This window comes from Protopterus annectens, chromosome 4.part0, assembly GCF_019279795.1.
Source record: "Protopterus annectens isolate FY-2018-M chromosome 4.part0, PAN1.0, whole genome shotgun sequence".
NCBI classification, from domain to species: Eukaryota; Metazoa; Chordata; order Ceratodontiformes; family Protopteridae; genus Protopterus; species Protopterus annectens.
The window spans coordinates 1,136,431,042-1,136,453,541 of record NC_056733.1 but is presented as its reverse complement, the minus strand read 5'-3'; the positions used below and the strand labels follow the sequence as shown (position 1 = coordinate 1,136,453,541).

The 22,500-nt window shown below is 42.4% G+C and overlaps 1 protein-coding gene across 1 annotated transcript in view; it reads right to left on the bottom strand.

Moving 5' to 3' along the window:
* Window positions 1–22,500, bottom strand: part of STK10 (serine/threonine kinase 10) — a 2,623,461-nt gene that overhangs the window by 1,678,579 nt on the left and 922,382 nt on the right. Inside the window, exon 4 of the mRNA XM_044069104.1 lies at window positions 7,628–7,777. Within this exon, the coding sequence (XP_043925039.1) occupies window positions 7,628–7,777 (150 nt within the window). The remainder of the gene's footprint in view (window positions 1–7,627; window positions 7,778–22,500) is intronic.

Here is a 22,500-nt window from a genome sequence, read left to right as displayed (position 1 = left end):
TCCACAAAGGTGGCCTAGCAACAGACCCAGGGATTTACAGATCCATAAGCCTGACCAGCCTCATCTATAAGGCTGTGGAATGTTATCATTATGGAGGTCATAAATAAAGACATAGGCAACCTCCAAACCCTGGATCCTACCCAATCTGGCTTTGTCAAGGGCAAATTCAGCCTGTTAAATCTGGTGGATTTCTTTGAAAATATGAACAGGGCCACTGACGAGGGCAAATCTGTGCACACAGCATACTTCGACTTGGCAAAGGCTTTAAACACAATCCCACACTCGGGCCTTACTGATAAACTTAGCAAACTGAATGTAAATCCCTCTGTTGTAAGATGGGTTGCTAACTGGCTCACAAACCAAACACACACTACACTATCAAAGTGGGTGACTCCACATCAACCAGCAGACCCGTTACCAGCAGGGTGCCACAGGGGTCAGTGCTGGCCCCCCCTACTGTTTGGTATATACTTCTCAGATGTTCAGGTCAAAACTAAGGGGTTGTAACTGGCTAACTTTACAGACGACTGCAAATTGGGTTCAATTACTGAATCCCCAAATTATGTCAGTATACTTCAGGAGGGTCTTACACAGACCAATGAGTAGTGTCTTAGTCATGGTCTCAAACCGAATGCAAACAAATGCATCATCATTCCCTTCGGCACCAATAATGTCCCGTCACACTGCAAGGGACCTGGGATCACAAGTTGACTGCGACCTTAGCTTTGACTACCATGTGTCTACTGTAGTAAGGAAGACTTTCTATGTAGCACATTTGATTAGTAAAGGCATCGTCTCAAGAGCAAAAGAGGTTATAACCCCATCTATACTTGGCACTAATCCAGCCCATAATTGGGTATAACACCACGTTTGGCATGTACCGTACAAAGCACCTGCAGGAACTGGAGAGACCTCATAGGTGTCTAACAAAGAAGATCAAGGGACTCTTACACAGACTGACTCAAGTCCCTGTCACTGTACTCTGTATCGTATAGACTTCTTTGGGAGACTTATGCTTGACCTACAGAGCAATCACAGACCCATAAATCAAGCGGGACTAGGGCTACCCATTCCAGGGACCTAAATATGGTCTGCAACTTAAATAAGACATGGTGGAGTAATAGATTTATCTCCCAGAGATTGTCATATTTTTGGAATAGGGTACCAATCCATGTCAAACAGAGCACCTCTATGACACTGTTCAAGAGGAACCTGGACAAGTGGATGGGGAACCACAAATTCTTAACTGAGATAGTACGCACAACACTGCTGAACATGGGCAGTCATTACTACATGCCTCACTCCTCCAGCATGCATCCTAGGCATATTTTCTGTAATACAGTGGATAACCAAGTTACATGTATATCAAAGCTATACACCAAAGGATGAAATCTTCCTAAGGGAACAAGTTATGCTGGTTGACAACTTTAAAGAAATAGGCTATAGTGAAAAAGCAACAGGAATGGATGCAGTGAAAGCGATTGACTTAAGGACATGGAAAGGATGACCCTACTATTCAAAATGTCAAGATAATCAGTCAGTAAGACCCAGAGCCATGACAAATAAATTTAAATGTACACTTACTTATAGCACTGACAATTTGATTTTATGTGATGTCATCAGGAAGCACTGCCAATACTAACATCAGATCTTAAGATCAGAAAAAGATTGTTGGCGATACTCCAAGCTTTGCTTTTAAAAATAAGGAAAATCTGAAAAGATTGCTATGCCAAAAGGATGGCATTTACAGCAAGGGGACATCTTTTGAATACGCACGTAAAGGTACTTGCAAATGTGGCTTTTGCAAAGCCTGTCATTCGATCAATACAAGTAATGTCTTTAAGCATCCTAAAACAGGAAAATTTTACAGTTTACAGGGTCATGCCACATGTACCAGCAAAAATACTATATATATTGCTACATGTTCCGTCTGCTCCGCTTATTATGTGGGAAAAATGAATAGAATGCTGAAGGAATGCATTCGGTGTCATTTGTCCAATATAAGGAACAAAGTAGAAACAAATGCCTTATATTCACATGTGAAAAATAATAGTACTCATTCTTTTAAGTTCATGGTCCTTTCTGTTATAAGAGAAATGAAAAGAGGAGGTGATTTATGTAACTAAACAGAAAAAGAAGAAATTAAATGGATAATGGACCTGAGGGCTAATTGCCCACCAGGACTGACTGTATTAATACTGCTGAAACCAATCCTGAAAGAACGTATGGTTGAGCAAGAAGGTGTGTCGCCACTGAGCTACCTGATTGGAATAAGATAGGCAGTGATGTAATGGATGGCAGGAAAACAATTGGATCTCATAGGTTCTCTAACTAAAGAAGATAGGAAATGATGCAATGGATGACAGGATTATAACTGGTTCTTCTAAGTTTTTAATCAATACTGTCAGGCATAGAAAACAGGATCTGAAGAAGGCTACAGCCAAAAGCGCTTGTCCTTTTTGTCTGAATTTGGCTTTGATTTTAAAGTTTTTATTTGTTTATTTTGTGGTCAGTGCATGGTGGTACGTCCATTCTTTTTGCTTCTTAAACCCTGAAAGGAGGTTGAAAGAGAATAAACTGGTGGAGTCCTTGGAGAATAAGCCTCAGCTCCGGGTGGGAGAGAGGTTTGTGAATATGCAGGGAGGCCTCTGGCTGCCAAAAGCTGGTATACCAATCTGACTACGTTCAATTCTGAGGGACTCCTGGTAGAATGGATCGACATTCCTGAGGGGGACACAGGCCTGTCCAGAAAAGGTCTTGGTTGTTGACCCAAGAATGGGTCTACTGAAGGGGAATATCTAGTCCTGGGAATTATTATTGGATAGACTTTTGCACCATAGGCTGTTGTGTGTAAGGGGAAGGTGAAACCAAATGAGAGGAGTGTGGTCGTGGTGAAGGAACTATTGTCGGTGCTGAAGCAGTGGTCAGTGCTGAAGAGGTTTGAGTCAGTTCAATGACTGATGGCACCGATGTAGACTGAGTCACTTTCAGTGCCGGAGTGATGACACTGTCACTTTCAGTATTTTGGCTGTCAGTTTTGAAGTTACCACTGGAACCTGCACTGCAGCTTTTATGACTTTGCTTCCTGTGCCATAAGAGAAGTAGGCACAGAGTGGCTTCTTTTCGTCACATCTGGCTTTGGAGATTTTGAAGACTCTGCCTTAGATAGGGCTTCACTGAAAGGACATTTCAACAAGCCTTTTAGGATAAGCTTATTGCACCGCTCTGCAAAAGTACACGTGCTAAAGCCCTGAAAATTATTACAAGTTATGTCCAAGTGAGGAGCACACAAACAGTACATGCAATAAAGATGTCCATCAGAATTGGGTATCTTTCTGCCACAGACAGTTTGAAGCCAGATGTCCCCTTGTGTTTTTCCGCCATATCAAAAACAGTTGGAACACACATACACACACTCACGTCGCACAAATAGAAACCAAATTTTTTTTTTTTTTTAACGGCTATACCAACAATGGTATTGAAGAAATACCCAACGGGTATAGAAAGAAAAAGGGAAGAGAATACCAACAATGGTGTCAGTCTAAAGACTACCAATGGTAAGAAGGAAAGGGAGGAGGCCTGTCACCAACAGTGGTAATAAGATCTACTGTAAGGTAAAAGGGGGTGGGTAGAAATAGTCAGAAAGTAGTCACATTCAAAAAAGGGAAATAGAGAGTTTTAGTCAAATATCACTAAAAAAGACAATGAAAATAGACATTTTTAAAACACTTAGCTGAGAGCATTTGCTGGCGCATCCAATTTTCGACATGGAAAATGAGATCTGAGGTGATATGAAGAGAGGCACTGTGGACAGAGCCTTAGCTCAAGAGTTTTTGGCTGGCGTGAGCTGTGTATAATGGCAGAGTCTTGGTCAAGAATGAATAAAGATTGACAACATCAGATAGGTTCATAGGTTGGTACTAGGCTATCAGCCCTAGGGCCTATAGAAGCCTAGCCATAACAATTCCCTGGCTATTTCTTCCCAGAATATTTACTTTCCTGTTCCCCTGTCTAGCAGGGCAACTGATGGGATCCCCGGGGTGAATATACGTTCATAGGTATATGACAGATAAATGGTTTTCAATTATTTTAAACAACTTTTAAACTGACAGGAAAAAAGTGCACTCCCATTTATAACCGCATTTTAATCTCATGACAGTTAATTAAAATGAACAGTCGTAGCTTAAAAATGGGTCTGTATTAGTTTGCCAAAAGATATTTTTAGCAAACACCTCCTCATTGACATATAATGAGCAAAAATCACTTCCGCAATTTGTAGAATTTTCCCAGGGCATTGAAACAGTTGCCCTGCAGCACAATGGAACCCACAGTGCACTAAATCAGACCCACCTAAGTGGGGGGGGGACTTTGCCTCCTCACACCCCCAATGTGGAAAGCTTCACCCCCATTCCCGCTAACTATATATACCAACTCCAAGATCACACTACAGTGGGGTAAAGAGAAAAGTTGTGTAGTTGATCAACTACTTCATTGCCCTGAGAAAATTCCACAAATTGCAAAAGTGATTTCTGCTGATTAGGTGTCAATGAAGAGGTGTTCACTGAAAATATATTTCAGCAAACTAATACAGACCCCTTGAAAGCAACTCTCCTAAACACCAAAGTACAACACAACAATTTTTATAATGTGAAAGGTTTGGCCCCAAATAAAACTTATCTGTCCGGCTAGGGAACAGTACAAGCTGACCATGGATCACTGAAATCCCAAGTAAGAGGATATTGTTCGACATCAGAAAAGCTCTGAAGGGTTTGGCGCCTAAACCTGTCTTTTTAGTCAGCTCAACTCAAACTGACTAATGGCTTGGGCACATGAAGGTTTGGAAGGTGGACGGCAGTTGTACTCTTGCCAGGATTTAAACAACATGGGTAAAGCTACTGCAGTAGTGATCAATATGATTAAAATCACTGTATATGGTTACTGTAAGGTGTGGGTCATGCATTGCAGTCCTTAAATTTTAGTTTTAGCACCAGAAAAAAAGTGTGCAACTTGTTTCCTTTTTCCAGCTTTACCCATGCAAAATACAAATAGATTTTACATATATCTTTACTTTCACAATTTCTCTTACACCTCGTATTTAACTAATTGATAATCAGTTTGCCTCCGTGCATTTTTTTAACTCAAAAAACCTGAGTGAGGTAATGTTTTTAACAAATGAGATATATGCATACTACCTGCAGACAGGAAAGTAAGAAAAAAAAAGACACAATTTTGCCTTTTCTGCAAATGTTGTCATCATATGAAATTAGCGAAAGCATAAAGGAATCCAGTTGGGCATTTATGGGCTATGGCATACCCAAGTAGTGTCTCCAGTGAAGGAATAAGGCATAAGAAACACTTGCGCTTGGTGCTGGCAAGTGGATGCAAACAGATCACAGTAGGGCATCCTCCATTTTAGGAAGATTTTCCTTGTCATAGAGAATATGAGGGATCACTCATGTAGTACAAGCAGGCAGCTGTTCAGCTTCTCCTCCACAAGAATGTACTCTACAGGGATATGGACTGCAACCAGAAAATGGTTGCACGGTATGGCCCATTCCCATACTCTCATAGCTTTTTTGGCCTAGGAGGCTGAATTAGCTTCTCCCGTTTTCCGAAGCATCATATACTTGCCATGTTGTTGCTCATATTGCTAGAACTACCTCTGAGAGGGAGTTCTGAAAAAACTTGGAGTGTCAGAAGGGCTGCTCACATGTCTACTATATTGATGTGCAGGGAAAGTTTTAATGATTTTCAGACATCCTGTACCATCTGCCTGTTGTAATGCACTCCCGTATATACAAGGCCAAACACATCTGCAGTGGTTATCACTATGCAAGGGGGAAGATGAAAGGGATTGCCTAAAGATAGATTGTCATTGATCCACTGTGACAACTGCTGCTTGCAAGTCTGAAAAATGTAGATTTACAGCTCTTTTTTGATGGGTTGGGATCTCCAAAATGGAAGATGGCAATGGGGCAAACAGAAAAGAAAATTCTGTAATGCCTGTGTATGGCTATCCTGACCCTCATGTGTACAGTGGTGACTTTTCACATCATTGGCAAATGAACCCTGACCGCCTCGAAGCGAGAATAGTTGGGTAAAGTTTCAGACCAGCTGCTGACTTCCCTTAGGAAAATAGCATCGGCATGAGGAATGCTAAAACACTGTCCACGTTCAAGGCCCTATGAAAAACTACCCTAATTACTAAGGTTCTTTTCAGAATGCTGCTTGTACTGTTGTTGCCTATGTCAGAACCAGATCTGATGTGGGCACTTCTGCAACTTGAAGATATATAAAGAGGAAGAAGAAAACATGACTGAATGCAGTTAGAATTTTGTCATTCTGTTCCTTTTCCATATGTACACTGACATTAAATCATGTGCCATCTTTACGATGTCCTTAAAGGGTGGCCTTGACAAAGCTCATCTAAGTCATGAATGCCAGCACATAGCAAAGCATGATACACAGCTCACATAGAGATTTCCATGGTGCAGCAAGCTACTCAGATGGCACAGTCTGGTACAGTGAACAGCAATGTCAACTAGGACTTGAGTTTGTCTCGTAACAGGTTTACCCAGCAACTGTACAATGGTATATATAATTTTGTGAGATTTACCTTCCTCACACAAAGCAGACATTTTAAGGACTGATTCATGATTTTAATTCATAGCTGTTATAACTGCCCCACTATGAAATCAAGATACACTTTAATTACGATAAGAATGCTAGTCTTCCATTTTAAATTTCTTTTATAAGTATAACTTTAAATTCCTCACTTGTGATGTTTTCTACCTCTATTACTTTGCTGAGTAAAAACACACCCATCCCCTCCACAAAAGTACTTAATTAAAAAAAAATTATATACTAGACTGTTTCCCCACTGCCTGTTCCTGTAACAGAAACAAGTAAGGAAGAAGCACTTCTTGTCCCTCCAATTCATTCTCCTCATCCAACAATAGAGTTTTAGAAGTAGTCATGATCAAATGAAACAGCTAAGTGACTCGCAAACAAATGTCTACCTGACATACTTTTCACTGTATCCATCTCCAAGGTCCTCTCTGTACAGAGAGAGAGAAAAGTGTGTGTGTGTGTGTGTGTGTGTGTGTGTGTGTGTGTGTGTGTGTGTGTGTGTGTGTGTGTGTGCTTGTCCAGTGCAGAAACTATAAATTGCTTTCTTTTTTTCCCCACTGGTACCAGACATCCTGCTTGGAATATTTAGAGTCAGTTTGATTGCTCTGTAGAGAACAGGCAAGCATCTTTTAACATGTGTTTATCTTCCTTACAACATTTTCAGGAACCCAGATGAACTGTGTACTTAAATTTTTCTATCAAAGAATGCAGACACTTTTTTACAAGAAAATCTACAAAGTAACCACTTCCAAATTGTATTTTGAAATTTCATCTCACTTGTTCCCTGCATGTTTCAAAGTGCAAAGATGACACCTTATAATGCAGAAAAACAGGCTTGCATACCAACAGACAAGAATGCCCTCAGAACCACAAGCTCTTAAGTGCATTCACTTGGAAAAATAGCATAAATGAATACAGACTCAACAAAAGAAATTGACATAGGAAAAAAATGAAAATCAAACTGCAGAAAACATTGTATTTAGCTGTAGCAACTCACCTAGTTTGATGTCTCCATCAAGTGTTAGCAATATATTTCCTGCTTTTAGATCTCTGTGAATTATTTTCATATTGTGGAGATAGAGCAAAGCTTCAAACATCTGTCGGCAGACTACTTTAATCTGAGGTTCTGTTAGCCCTTTATCAAGATCTGTACAATGTTAAAAAAAAAGAAAAAAACAAGAGTTTTGAGATACAAGCAACAAAAATGCAGTACATAATACAAACACTACACTGAAAATATTACATACAACTCCTCAATACCCACAGCTACTTGACAGTGCATTTTTTGACTTTACGAGAAACTGTATATGAAAATGTAAACATATAACTATCCAAAGTAACTGCAACCTATACTCTATACATAAAGCTTGAGGTAACATCTCAGCTTTCACAGCACAATTGATACAGACAAAATGGCACCAAGAAATAGAACCTGTTATGCCATGAAAGTACAGTTAAATAAACTTACCATAAAAACAGTAGATGTCTGAATAGACCACTACAGCAGTAGCCTAAGATATGTGGTTATATCTCACCTGGTATACAACAGCCACCTTGTTTCCAAAGCTTAAAAGCAATTCCACACAGCCAGATTGTCAAAAGCTCAAGGAAGGCAGTGAAAAAAAATCAGTGGCCTGGATGCTAAGTTCTTCAGAGCTTTCAAGCCAATTGAAAAAGGGAGGCTACAACCCTGAAGGAAGATAACTCTACATATACAAAAATCAACATCCTCAATCTGATGAACAAAAATCAAAAGGGTGGTGGAGAGAAAGACAGGCTATTGCAGTAGTGATCACTCAAACATCTACTGTTAAAATAAGTTTACTTACACAACTCTACTACATTCATTATTTGATCACTGCTACAGTAGCCTAAACTATATAGGTAGAATACAAAAGAACAGACAGTATGGGAAGTGGAAGAATAAGGGTCCAGCAGCTCTTGGAGAATAGTTCTAGCAAAGCATGCTCTAGACTTGGAAAAGGAGTCTAATTTGTAAAGCTTGTAAACATATGTATAGAGGACTAACTTACTGCCTCCTAGAGTCCACCCCTTTCCAAAAAGCCGCTGAAGACAAGGCCTTTGTATAAAAAGAAGTTATGTTATCACCATAATGTTCCATCTGTGTTGTCCATTTCCATTCTTCCTCAACTGTTGGGTTTGGATCCATCCCCTAGATCCAACTTGGTTGCTTTCTATAGCTCATGGAACACTGAAAGTTCACTAGCTCCTCTCTCACCCTCAATGGACCAGTCCCCTATCATACCTCAGATCTTGTTTCCTGACTTTTGGTGACTATGGAAAAGAACAAATACCACTATCTGGAGCTGAAATAAAGGAACACTGGTTCCTTTAGCATCTTCTGATCCTCCCAGAAGTCAAATTGTAGGGGGTTGGAGGGAGGCAAGTTGAGGAAGAATGAAAATCTGAAGGGGAAGGAATCTGGGTAGAATACGCAAGGGACTCATCAAAATCATATTCCTCATCAGAGGAATTCTGATCCCTAGACCTTTTGAGGGTGGAAGAAGACCAAGGAGGAGTTGGGGCAGAGACCCCTTGAGGAGGCCTCAAAGCCATAACAGCATTGAACAAACCCTGTGTAAAACTCTGCCATTCACTTTGATGGTCCTTGGAAGCAGAAGAAATATGTTTTGTCTTTTGCTTCTTTTTTAAAGCGACGTCCACCTTGTGAAAAGAAAAAGGCTCTGATGCCAGCCTGCACTCAATCATAGCCGGGACTTGCTCCCTAACCAGTATCTGAGGAACCCCCCCCCCCCAAGGCTCTTTGGTGATAATCAGCCGCAGGTCCCCCTGAGCATCCAAAGTGGACATCTGCAAAGCCTCGGAGGATGTGCGAGAAGCCGGATCCATGCCGGCCTCCAAACCAATCATGGCAGAGGAATTCAGCCCAGAAACCAGACAATCCTCCAGGCTTTCACCAGCCTCAAGAGAGACGTCCAGTAGAGGAGGCACAGTCAAAGAATCTGGCCTGACTCTTTTGGCCTTCTTCAAAGATGGCTGACCCTAACCCAGGGAAGTACTCTCCACAGTGTCTTTTGCTAAAAACTTTATATGCTGGATTTCCAACATAAATGGTGAGAGAGGAAAGATGACTATGCAAGGTCTTTCGAACAAAAGCCTGAGAAATAGTACAGGCTGTATGGTCATGAGAAGCTCCTAAACAAAACAAGCACTGCTTGTGACAGTCTATGGGGAATCAGTCTCAAACACTGGCATCTACCCTTTCTGAATGACATGAAACCCACAAAAAAGGATAAGTCAAAACCCCCCAACAGGGCACTTATCTGAACAGCTAGGTAACCATCAACGACTCAAGCGATCAGAATGACAATGAATGATAGCATTCAGACTGACAGCAAAGTTCTGAGGATGATACATCCGGACTTCACCTTTATGCTCTATGCTTTGCACTGAGAGCATGTGTGAGATGTACAGCGTATCAATAACAACCTAAGGGCTTTGGTACACTGGTTGAATGTCGGCCACCCTTGGCAAGGGATCCCTCATGTTAAAAATACTGTAACAGTGAAATGGAAGGACATCTATAGTACAAAAAATGAATGTGTTGGAGGGAAGCCCTCTAGCTTATCAGTGGGAGTGGTAAGCACTAGGTAGCCTATCTACCACAAGAGGAGTGGTTTCTGGCCCAGAAATTGTAGTTTATTAGCCATTTGGGCAGTTTTCAATCTCTTTCAACTTTCTAGTTTAAAACATTGTGCTTGCGCGGGTTTGCCCTTGTTTTAGCTCAGTGGATCCTGTTTTGGCATCCTGCAGACTACAAGAGCAACTACAAGGAGAAAGAGAGACTTTTAGTACCTTTTTGATTTTTCTTCTGAATTTACTGCTTTCTGCACTTGTTTTACGTCATTTTTTTAATTTAACTGCATTTACTTACACTGTATTTGTCTTACTATTGCTACACACTCAACTGTGCTAGCTTGCACTGCATTTAAAGTGTTTTTATTACTGTTTAACTGTGTTTCTGCAAAAAACAAAATAACAAAAAAAAAAGTTCTAAGCTTGTTTCCTGCAACTAGTCTAGTCTAGATACAGATTAGCTGTATCCAAGACTGTTTTCTAAGTTTCTGAGTCTCCCAGACCTTTCCGTGTTGGAGGGAAGCCTTCTAGCTCATCAGTGGGAGTGGTAAGCACTAGGTAGCCTATATACCACAACAGGAGTGGTTTCTGGCCCAGAAATCGTAGTTTATTGGCCGTTTGGGCAGTTTTCAATCCTTTTCAACTTTCTGGCTTAAAAGCCCGTGTTTGCGCACAGCACAGTGCCGCTAAGCTGAGGTAAACTATTACTGGTGCCAGAAAGTCTGCTCAATTTTTCACTTAAATCTTGCTAGATCGCTTCTCTCTTGCACTTTAATTAGCTTATTTACCTAGCACTTCACTGGGCTTTTTTGTAGCAATTATTGTAGCACAGAAGTGCTATCAGCACTAGACATCCTATAAAGAAACAGCTCCAGTACTTAGTAATGATGACCATCCCTCCTAGCATGTCTAAAGGACAGTTTCCTGTGCTTTCTCCTATTAACGTAGTGAACTTGGGCATTCTGAGGCAGTGTAGCAACTGCCTCATGTGCACAGACAACCCTCTCATCTTACCTCCCAACACTCAGACTTGTGAGAGATGCACTTGTATCTTCAAACTGGAAGCCACGCACTCTCCAGCCAAGACCGGAAAAGCTGGTCAAGAGGAGAAGGTCAACAATTGCACCATACCACATGGAACACAGACTTCCAGAACACCTACCATCACAGCTCTCACATAAAAACACACACCCACCTTCGCAGAGGCTCTCAATAAAAATCTACCCAAACAGCAGAGCTCTCCAAGGCAGAAACGCACTTGACCACCACAACACAGCACAAGCCACAAGACACATAGCTCACCTACACAGTGTGCCCCTCGACCTAAGCCCCTAAGGTAAAACAACTTGCCAAATACATTAATCTTAGATGACTCAATACTGAGGCACACAGATGTCCCACTCACTAGGCTGAATAAGGAGAAGGTAACAGTCTGCTGTCTATCAGGTGCCAGAATCTGCCATATAACACATGCACTCAGGTCACTCCACAAGTACAAGTATGACTCTGTCATTATCCATCTGGGTGTGAATGACCTGAGATGCACCTCCCTGGACTACATGAAAAGAGACATGGCGGAGCTCTCTTATTTTGTGGCCAAGGCAGGTATGACCCTAGCCCTGAGCAGTATCCTACAGTCACCAAAATAATACCACAGTACAAACAGAAAATGAGTGACTTCAACAACTGGCTAAGTTTCTGGTGTCATTCTAAGGGGATCCAGTATTTGTCTGCTTGGGATGAATGATTGACAGACCTCAATGTTTTGCCAGAGATGGCCTGCATCTGTCACCTCTGGATTTCCGGTTACTGTCCAAGGTTCTTGCCACCCCTATAGTGCCTTTTTTAGGTGGTGTTCCAAAGACCACATTACCAATGTAACAGCTACAAATAAATGCAATCTGAGGGTCATGCTGCTCAATGCTAGAAGTCTAAATCTCAACATGCACTTGCTCGAAGCACTCCTCAAAATGGAGAACATCGACATTTGTGCTGTAACACAGACCTGGTTTAGAGCGGCAGAAAGCACCCCTGCACTACCAGGCTATAATTCATTTCACACCTTTGGGCCCCAGAAAGTACAGTTGTGTACACTTACCATAAATGTAGATGTTCGAGTGTATTCACTGTTGCAGTCATTACATTTGGGTTATCTGCTTGCAGGTAGCCCTCAGTCGGCCTGATTAACAAAGTCTTGGGTCCTGCATCGGTTGCTGTCTCTTCTGCTGTGATGTTAGGTCGTCAGGGGGTAAAAACAGCCGACGTCATTACATCAGTTTTTCTTGCCCCAGATGTCAGGTGCCCCCATAATGGGAAGCAATTAAATAGATAAATATGCAAGGTTATACCTCAAACAAAAAATCAAATACACCAAAAAGCTTTTAAGCATTGAAAAGGAGAGAAGAGGTATAGCCAAACAAAGTCAGGGGGCTGGAGGGAGGGTAACCAGGACTGCAACAGTGAATACACTCGAACATCTACATTTATGGTAAGTGTACACAACAGAACTCCAGGTAGCAACTTCCATAATATCCCTGGGTGGGGACTTCCCCTTAGGAATGCTGTAGAGGTAGAAGTTGCCCTAGTGGAAAGCGTCCTGACCCCTTGAGGGGTTGGTTTCCCATGGTGTTTGTAACAGAAATGGATACAGTGCGCTATCCATTTGCAAATTGTTTGTTTAGATATGGCCTTGCCCTCTGCTCCTGGTGCAAAACTGACTAGTAACTGGTCAGACTTCTTGAAGGGCTTAGTCCTATCAAGGTAGAACCTGAGCTGTCTGTGCACATCTAAAGAGTGCAGGATCCTTTCTCCTTTATTTTGAGGATTGGTTGAGAGCTACACTGGACACCACTTTAGGCATAAAAGTAAGGTTAGTCCTCAGGGAGACCCTGTCAGCATGAAAAATAATGAAGGGTTCCACAGCCGTAAGTGCTTGTAGCTCAGACACTCTTTTGGCTGAAGTGACAGCCAAAAGCAAGGCTGTTTTCCAACAGAGGAATTTAAACTCTGCTGAAGCTGCAGCCTCAAAGGGGGGGGTAGCGTGAGCTTTTCCAGTACAAAGTTAAGGTCCCAAGCAGGGGTGGGGGCTCTTCTTGGTGGCCTTAATTTGTTGGCCCCTCTCAGGAACTGTTTGATGAGAGGATGAGAGGAGAGGTGGCTCAGTGCTGTAATGAGCCAAGATGGCAGAGGCATGGATCTTAATGGAAGAAAAGGATAGGCCTCTGTGGAGTAGATCTGCTAGGTAAACCAGGATTAGAGGTAAGGAGGGCAGTGCTGTGTCCGCTCCTTTAGACTTGAATCCAGGAACAATACCTTTTCCACTTTTCAGCATATGATTTCCTTGTACTGGGTCTTCTGGCTTCAAGAATGATGTCCAGCACCTGCTTGCTTAGGCTGGTCACTGGGGGAGAATTCAAAGAATAAGCCAGGCTGCAAGGTTCAGGGTTTGAAGTTGCAGATGCAAGATCTGTCCCTCCTGCTGAGTGAGGAGGGTTGGTATCTGGGGTAGGTGCCATGGTGGTACCGGTGGCAGGCTGCACAGTAGTGGGTACCAGTGCTGGCATGGCCAGTCTGCAGCAATCAGGATTGCCCTTGGTCTGTCCCGTCTTATCTTGAGTAATATTCTTATAAGAAGAGGCAGAGGGGGGAAAGCATAGAATGAAAGGTTTACCCATTGGAAGGATAGGGCATCCACTTTCCAGGCCCTGCTGTGAGGTGTCTTGGTGCACAATTTTCTGACCTGGTGATTGTAGGGGGAGGCAAAAAGGTCTTTCTGGGTTAGAAGGCTGAAAGTGCTGGGGTGTAATTGCCACTCATGTGGGTCTAGGAGATTTCTGCTTAAGTCGTCTGCCAGAGAGTTTTGTTTGCCTGGCAGGAATTGAGCTTGCAGATGAATATGCATGTCCAATGCCGTGTTCCATAGGGTCATGGCTAGCCTGCAGAGTGGGTAAGAGTGGGTTCCCCCCTGCTTGTTGATGTACCACATAACTGTGGTGTTGTCTGTTTTTATTAGCAGGGGTCCTGGTGAGAGTAGGGATCTGAAAGCTGTCAGAGTGTGCTGAACAGCTAGCATCTCTTTTTGGTTGATTTGCAGATGAATTTGACTTGGGCTCCAATGGCCCTGAATGCACTTGTCATCCAGATGTGCCCCCCAGGCATAGTCTGATGCATCTGTGGTTAAGGTCTGGGCGGTGTGGAGTTGTGTAAAGGGAAGTCCTTTGTTGTGGTTGCATGCTGCTGCCTACCAAAGAAACTCTGTCCTTAGACAGGGTTTGATAGTTTCCAGGTCCTGAGAATGTTGGCACCAAAGACTTAAGTACCATTGAAGTTTCCTCATATGCAGTCTGGCATATGCAATTAGTAGAATGCAAAAGGCCATGAACCCTAGAGCCTGCAGGATTTTCCTTGCGGGTAGCTGGGCAATGGTGGCCACTTGAGCGAAGTAGCCTGTTAGATAGGCTTGTTTTTCTGGAGTAAGGAATGCCATCTGGGATGCTGTGTTCAAGCTTGCTACCCAGGAATACAATCTTTTGACTGGGGACTAGTTTTGATTTCTTTTCATTGACAGTGTACCCCAGGGAGGTTAGAAGGTTCTTTACAAATGTCAGGTGCTGCAACAGCTTTTCCTGTCTGCCTGAATCAGGCAATCATCCAAGTAAGGGTATATTTGAATCTTTCTCTATCTGCAATAGGCAATGGCTGGAGCCAGGCATTTTGTGAAGACTCTGGGAGTAGTAGATAAGCCAAAGGGAAGTGCAGAGAACGGATAATCCATAGATCCTGCCCTGAAATGTAGATATTTTCTGCATGAGTCCCTGATAGGGATGTGCAGATAGGCTTCTTTTAGGTCTAGGGTGGCTAACTAGGCATCTTTGGACAGCATAGGAAGACGTTGCTGAAGGGTGAGCATTTTGAATTTTGGTACCACCGGGAAGGTGTTTAGAATGGAAAGATCTAGGACTGGGCACCAAGTGCCCTCTTTTCTGGGTACCAGGAAAAGTCTGGAATAAAACCCTTGACCTACTTGTTCTGCAGGAACAGGTTGAATTGCCGTTATGGAGAGCAGAGATTGAACTTGGTTTTGTGCCTCTGCCCAGTGGTTTGGAGGAGGGTCTGGGAACCCTTTTGGGGTTGGCAGTGTGTGGAAGTAAAATATGTACCCCTGGGATACAATGTTGAGGACCCATTGGTCTTTGGTGATGGAGTTACAGTTTTTTGCATGGTGGGCAGGTTTTCCTCCTAGGGGCACGAGCAATTGGGCAGAGGTGAGGAGTGGAGTTGAGAAGTCATTGTGAATTCTTTCCATAAGGGGGTGGCTTAGCACTCCCTGTTTTAGAAGTGGAGGTACTCCATTGCCTAGATCTCTGCATACCCTGAGACTGTAGTCTGGGTGGTCTGTTTCCCCCGAGTCATGTTTGAGATGGCCTTGAGGGGGCTGGAAAGGACCAATGTTTCGAGGGGCAATGCCTACTAAATCTTGGAGGCTGCACCTGCAAAAAATCTTTGACTGTCTGCATAGACTTAGCTTTTCCTTCCATCTTTTTTAGAACCTCTTCTGCGTTGGTGCCAAAAAAATTGTCCTTATTCAAAGGAGCATCAGGTAATTTTGATTTGACATGGTCTGGCAAGGTCTGTTCCTTAAGCCAAGCATGCCTTCTCAGTACAGAACCAGTGACTGCTGCCCTGCACAATGCTGCTAGGGCGTCAAACCCACATTGCAAGGTATGCTTGCTGATTTGGCTTGCAGAATGCATAAGCTCCTGTAATTCTTTATTTTCTGCACAGATGTGAAAGGTAGATAATTTTTGCTCAATAAGTTCCATAATATGTTGCTGGTATTTCAGCATATGAAACTGACAATTCAATGCCCTAATTGCAAGAGTTGCAGAGGTGTATACTTTTTTACCCCAGCTGTCTAAACCTCGGGAATCCTTGTCCAAAGGGGTGGGATTCTTAGCTGTAGTTGCTTTTATTCCTTTAGGCCCTTGGGAAATGACCTCTGGGTCAGCAATAGGATTTTTGAAAAGTAATTTGTGGGAGTCAGGGACTCTGTAGTACTTGTCTGGTTTCCTTGGAGCAGGGGGTAAAGTATCAGGAGTTAGACTGGATTCCATAAGGACATCATCCACAACATCCAGAATAGGAGGGATAGCTAAAGGTCTATGTTGTGGCAAATCTAAAAATTCTCTGAGTCTCTTTTTGGACTGAGGATAATCCTGGCATTCCCAGTGGAAATGCTCTCAAAGTATGTAGGGTTTCACCAAAAGAAAAATCCTCTGGAGGCGAAGCAGGGGGAATGGATTCCTCTGCATCTGAATACTCATAAGCAGATAAAGGCAGGTCTTCATATTCAGAAACCTCAGAGTAGTCAGACTCTTGGTCAGTTAAAGCTGCTGGGGACAGGTCTCTTACTCTTTGCAGGGGAAGGCTGGCTTCCTCTAATCAGCATGATCAGGTCTTCTGCCATTTTAAGCATTTGAGATTGTGGTAAAGAAGCAGGTGCTTGAGTCTGGGTCGTCTGTTTTTTAGGCGTAGCTCGTACTCTTGGTCTTAGAAACTCAGTAGTTTTAGACAGAACTGAAGATGCAAAAGAAGTGGTCAGTTTGTGTCGAATATAGGTAATGCGAAGAACTTCCTCGGAAGCCAGTGCCTGCACAGCAGCTCTGGACCCATTCATGGTAGAGACATCCACAGGTTATGTAGTCAAAGAAGAGTCTTGTGGCATACCGGACTCTGAACGGGTCTCTGTAGCGGCCTGCGAATCTATCGAAGTGGGCATCAGGGGCTGCGAAAGCACCTCACTGAGTACCAGCGAAATGACAACTAGCTTAATGTAAGCATCGTCAGCAGTTTTGGACTTGTGCGATCTGTCTCTGTCTTTTTTCTTTACGTTTTTTCGGAAGATTGGTTGTCGGATGGCTTACTGAAGCCATTTCAGAATACAGAGATCGAGAGCAAAAGTATTTAGCGGCAATAAGGGCCCGACGACGAATAGTTTGGGCATTGAACAAATCACAGAACCAACAGCAAGGTACATCATGGTCTGGGTCTAAACAGGTGGCGCAGTAAGAATGGAAATCTCAGTGTGGTATTTGCTTTCCACAGGCGAGACAATTGTTAACTTTTTCTGACATCGGTTAGAGCAAGAAAAAAGGATCCCCAACATGATACTTAGCTTCAGAAGACTTCAGGATGATTCAATTCAGAAACAAAAACTCAGGTAGTGGCTGACCAGCACTTGTGCAAACTGCTTCTGCTTCGGGCTCCTCGGCAAGAAAGACTGATGTAATGGCATCGGCTGCCTGTTTTTATACCCCTGACGACCTGACGTCAGTCCTGGAGTGATAGCAATCAATGCAGAAATACTAAGTCTCTGGTATTCGGGCCCACTGAGGGCTACCTGCAGGCAAATAACCCATGTGTGATGACTGCAACAGTGAAATACGCAGAGCATCTATAGTGACTGGCTCCCAAACAAAAGCACAAGAATCTTCAGGATCATCTGTTTATTTTGATGAGATAGTACACGTCCTGAAAATTGACTGAGCACATCCAATCCTCCTTGTGTAAATGAGGTAGAATGGACTGAACCATGACCATCTGGTACTTCCTCACATATTGGCTCAGATTGCATGGATACAAAATTGGTCTCAGGTCCCTTGTCTTTTTTAGCACCAAAAAGAACCTCAAGTAAGTTCCGAATTCTCAATGGTCTGGTGGGAACTCCTGGATGATTCTCTTGTCCAGCAGCTTCTAAATTTCTTGAGCTGCAGCATCTCTCTGACTGGGTGGGATGTCAGGAAGGTTTCTTCTTTTGGATGAGGTAATCTGGAAAACTAGTATGAAATAACCTCTGGATATCATTTTTGCACCTAGGAATATTTTGTTATAGCAGGCTAGGTATCTGAGCGCAAGGACAAATGTCCCCATCTACCTCTAGAGGTGAGCAGTTGGGCAACCCTTCAGGAGCATTGAAAGGGTCTATCTGGAAAGGAATCTCAGAAACCATGGTTTTGTGGGTGTCCTCTGCCATGAGGACAGCATCTTCCATCTGAACTCTCTCCTCTGCCTCTGGAGGAGTTGTCACTGGGTGAATCCTGGAAAGATCCCTGGGACTTACAGAACCACTTCTTCTTGTTTCCTCTTTGATTCCCTGAAAAGGATCACTGATGACTAGAAAAGAGAATCCCTACAGCAGACAGGGTCTTCCATTCTTGCTTGCTGTGGAAAGTAGTTTCTTTCACATAAGGGCCAAACAAGGATGCTCAATCAAAGGGGCCACTGATGAAAGAAGACTTGAAAGGCTCCACAAAATCACACAAGCACATGTCTCCTTATGGCAAAGCCTGAATCTGTTACCAGTGTGGTATCCTCTGCTGATGAGAAATCAACCTCATGGACACATTGGAAATAGCGTGGTCAGCTGTGAGAATGATATCTTATAGTCCTCTAAAGACATGGACTCCAAGAGAGAGATTTTAAGAGTTCCTTGGTCAAATCCCTCTGCAGTCTTGTACAATGCACCAAATAATTCAGGGACCTCAAGGCAAAGGTTGCTGAAACAAATATGCTCTTTACAAACCTGTCCCTGGACTCTCTGTTAGGGAGATGCACAGAGGAGCTCTGTTCTGCTAGCTCCTCCTTAGTGGCTGCTGCCATAACCATTGCATCAACAGGGACTTCTTTGCTCCAATGCGGTTTCTCTTTTGGAGAAGCTAAAATTTAATCTGGATGACGTGGGATTGGTTCAACATAATCCGGTTACTTCCATGCCCAGTGAGAGACAAGGTCAATAAGCTTATTGGCTGAGGGAGTCACCCAAGATGTAGATGGGCCAGCACCAAATGCTTTCAGAAATACTGACTCCTCAGGGGAAGGATTATCAGAAGACCAACCACCTTTCCATTTAAGGATCTCCAAAATGTCTCCAAATGAGTCATCAAGTAGAGATCTAGATGACCCTTCCCCTTTATCAAAGTCACTATCTTCAGTGAGAGATTCCAGGGCAGAAATCTATGTGCTTCCTTTTACATGTTCTCCTTCCCCTTGAACCTCCTCAGTGGGATGCTTTAGGGAGGTGTCAGTAGAGAGGGGTAGTTCTTCTATGGGAGCTGTCTGGATACTACTTTGACTGGCTGTCCTTGTAGAGTAGGTCTGATGACATCAGTGCTCTGAACCATAGAGAGAAAAAATGCAGGATCCAAGGATGTACGAGAATGGATCTCTAGAATATGAGAACACCCTCTCCACAACCTTAAAGGTCAACGGACCAGGAGAAGACATGGATGGCTGCACTGGAGCCGAGACTTCCAAAGTAGGCAAGCTGTGACTTTGTCTGGATCAGTGCCTCAAGCAGGGAGCCAGACCTGAGCTATCTAGTGCCAAGACCCCAAGGGGCTTGATGGCTTTGACATCAACAGAGTAAATCCTGGCCTGATAAATCTGACAAATCAGCTCTGAGACCCATCCCAATCTGACAGAACATGAGCAGTACTGGTCAGTGAAACCGTTGGAGTTGAAGATGTAATAGCCTTTGGCTCCAACACTGGAACTCTTGGATTTGGGGGCTCCAAGACCAAAAGATGGATCAGAGAGGGAAATGCAAACGTATGGAATGTGGAAGGAAGGCCCATGGATCAGATGGGAGACTGCGCTGGTATAACCCTCAAAAGGATCTGAGCTCTGAAAAACTTTCCTCATCATCCTAACACTTCAGCTTCTGAAAGACTCTTAGAGGACCTGACAGATGACGTAATAGACAGCAGTCTAGAGTGTTTCCTCGGAGTTCGCATGAAAAAGGAATTGAGCTGAGGAAAAACGAGTCAATAACAAACTTGAGAGAATGAGTTTTAGAGTATGAGACATGCCAAAACTAAGATCCAATGGTTTTGGACCCACAGACTGAGCAGGAGGACTGCCTGAAACAACTATGGATCAGTGGACTTAGGATCTGACGTTTTTCTCTTTGGATCTGCCGATGTTGGATCCAATGATCTATGTAATTTCTGTGGAGGCTCTGAGGATGACGAAGTCGTCCGAACCTTAGGTGGAGACCATTTTCTATACTCCAAATGAGCCTTCAAAGATTTGCTGGGGCCAAAGATTTGCTGGGGTTTTAGCCCCAGAAGATTAAGATGAAGGAGATAACGACCCTTTGAAGAGTAACTTATTAATCCTATCTGCAATAGCCCTTGACTTTACTCATTCACTCCAATGGAGCTCAGGAAATTTGCACTGTAACTTCCAATAGGCAGAGCTTAAGCTTTTTGTTACACTCAAATTATGTCCTTACAGTTCAAACCAATGTTCATATCTCTGGAGCCACAGGGGTTATGAAAAAGTATAAATGGCAAAATCTTCAGCAAAAAAAGAGGCAGCATTATTTAGGTTCTAGATCTTAAACCAAGTTTTATAAGTCACACTAAACACAGTAAAAAGACTTTCAGCTTTTCCCGGTTGGGGTCGCCACAGCGGAACTCCGGTCCGCTCATGATTGGCAGTAGAATTTTATGGTGCCGAGTTGCCAGACCGACGCCCAACCTTCAAAGAAGGCACGCCCATTCACAGTCGCACCTACCTGCATGTCTTTAACGTCACTCGACCGAGGGGAGGACATGCAGACTCCACAAAGAAGGCACTCCAGCCGAGAATCGAACGGGAGAACCTCTTGCTGTGAGGCGACAATGCTAGCCACTGCACCACCGCGGCTTGACAAGTCACACTAAACACAGTAATGATTACATTTGTAAAATTTTGTAAACAACTTACAATATATCAGCAACCACTCAAGTTAAACGCATACTGTCAAGCAGCATTTTATTCATCTGGCTGAGAGCTTTTATATGATGCTAAAGAGTTCTGTCTGTGTTACTTGGTTATTGAGATATTTAGAAAAATGTGAAAATTACATCTATATTAATTAATATCATAAAACAACAGTTAATATCGATTAACCTGCACTAGTCCGAGGTCAAATATTAGTGCAGTTGAATATGCCACTGTGTAAGCTTTAAGATAAAATCTATTAAAACATTGTATAAATGGTTTTGGAGTTATTGGTAAAAATATGAACAAGCAATATTTGACACCAAGAGGTGTCAGTAGGAGTTAACTGCAGATGCACTTGGAGGCGTCTCTCGGATGTAATGAGTTAAATGTAGCGCAAATGCTAAAGTTGTGCTGCCCCTAAACAAACGCATTCCCTGTGGGTATCTGAATTCAGAATTTTGTACTCACAGGAAGTGCATCTTTTAAAACCTGTAGGCTTCTCAGTCATAGTTCTACAAAATCAAAAGTAAAAAAAGAAAAGAAAAAAGATGAGATTTTTATTTATTTATTTTTTTTACAGTAAAGAACTATCAAAAATGGTAGTGAAAAATACCCTGTTAAACTAGGTAAGATGCATACCTCTCAACTGTACAGATCTTTGCCTCACATTTTTGGTCTGTTCCTCATAAATTATGTGATTTTCTGGATTTTTGTAACAAATCAGTGAGAACTGAATTCACTAAGCGTTTCAGACTTCATATCCTTCAGAAAATGCATGGTAACACAGCGACTTAAAGTTTATAAAAGCAGTACTTAAAACTTTTCCCCATTTTTTTTATTAAACACCTTTATTCAATTATCACTTGTAACACTGGTAAAATTATATTTATATAAAAGTAATCAAACTGTATTAACATTATACTTCACATATATTGCTATATATATCACAACCGAAGCAACATTACATAAATTATTAATTTCCTGCCCATTTTTTTTTAAAGAAGAAACATCCTTACTTAACTATCACTTACAACATAGACAATCATACATTTATATAAATGAAAACAAACCACACCTACACAATCCTAGTTGCAAGCATTTTACATCACAAACTATATTGAGACACTTCCAGTTGCAAACACTATACAACACTTATAATCTATCCAATCATTTTCAGTCAAAAATTACATAGGTCCTTTAAACCCTTCCTATTTTAAACCTCATTCCACTCCTGTATGTATTGCTCCCACAATTCCCATTTTTTCCTAAGTAGTTTGCTCCTACCCTTTTCTAAACATCTCAAAGCCAGTTGCTTTTTTTTTGTTACTATATTCATTTCTAGTATAGTTGATTTAGATTTTGATTTCCATTATCTAGTAATTGCTTTTTTTGGCAGCGACCATAATTACACACAGCAAGGCCTTACCATGTCTATGCAGTTCTGATTCTGTATCACAGCTCAGAAAAATCTTCTCCCTCACATTC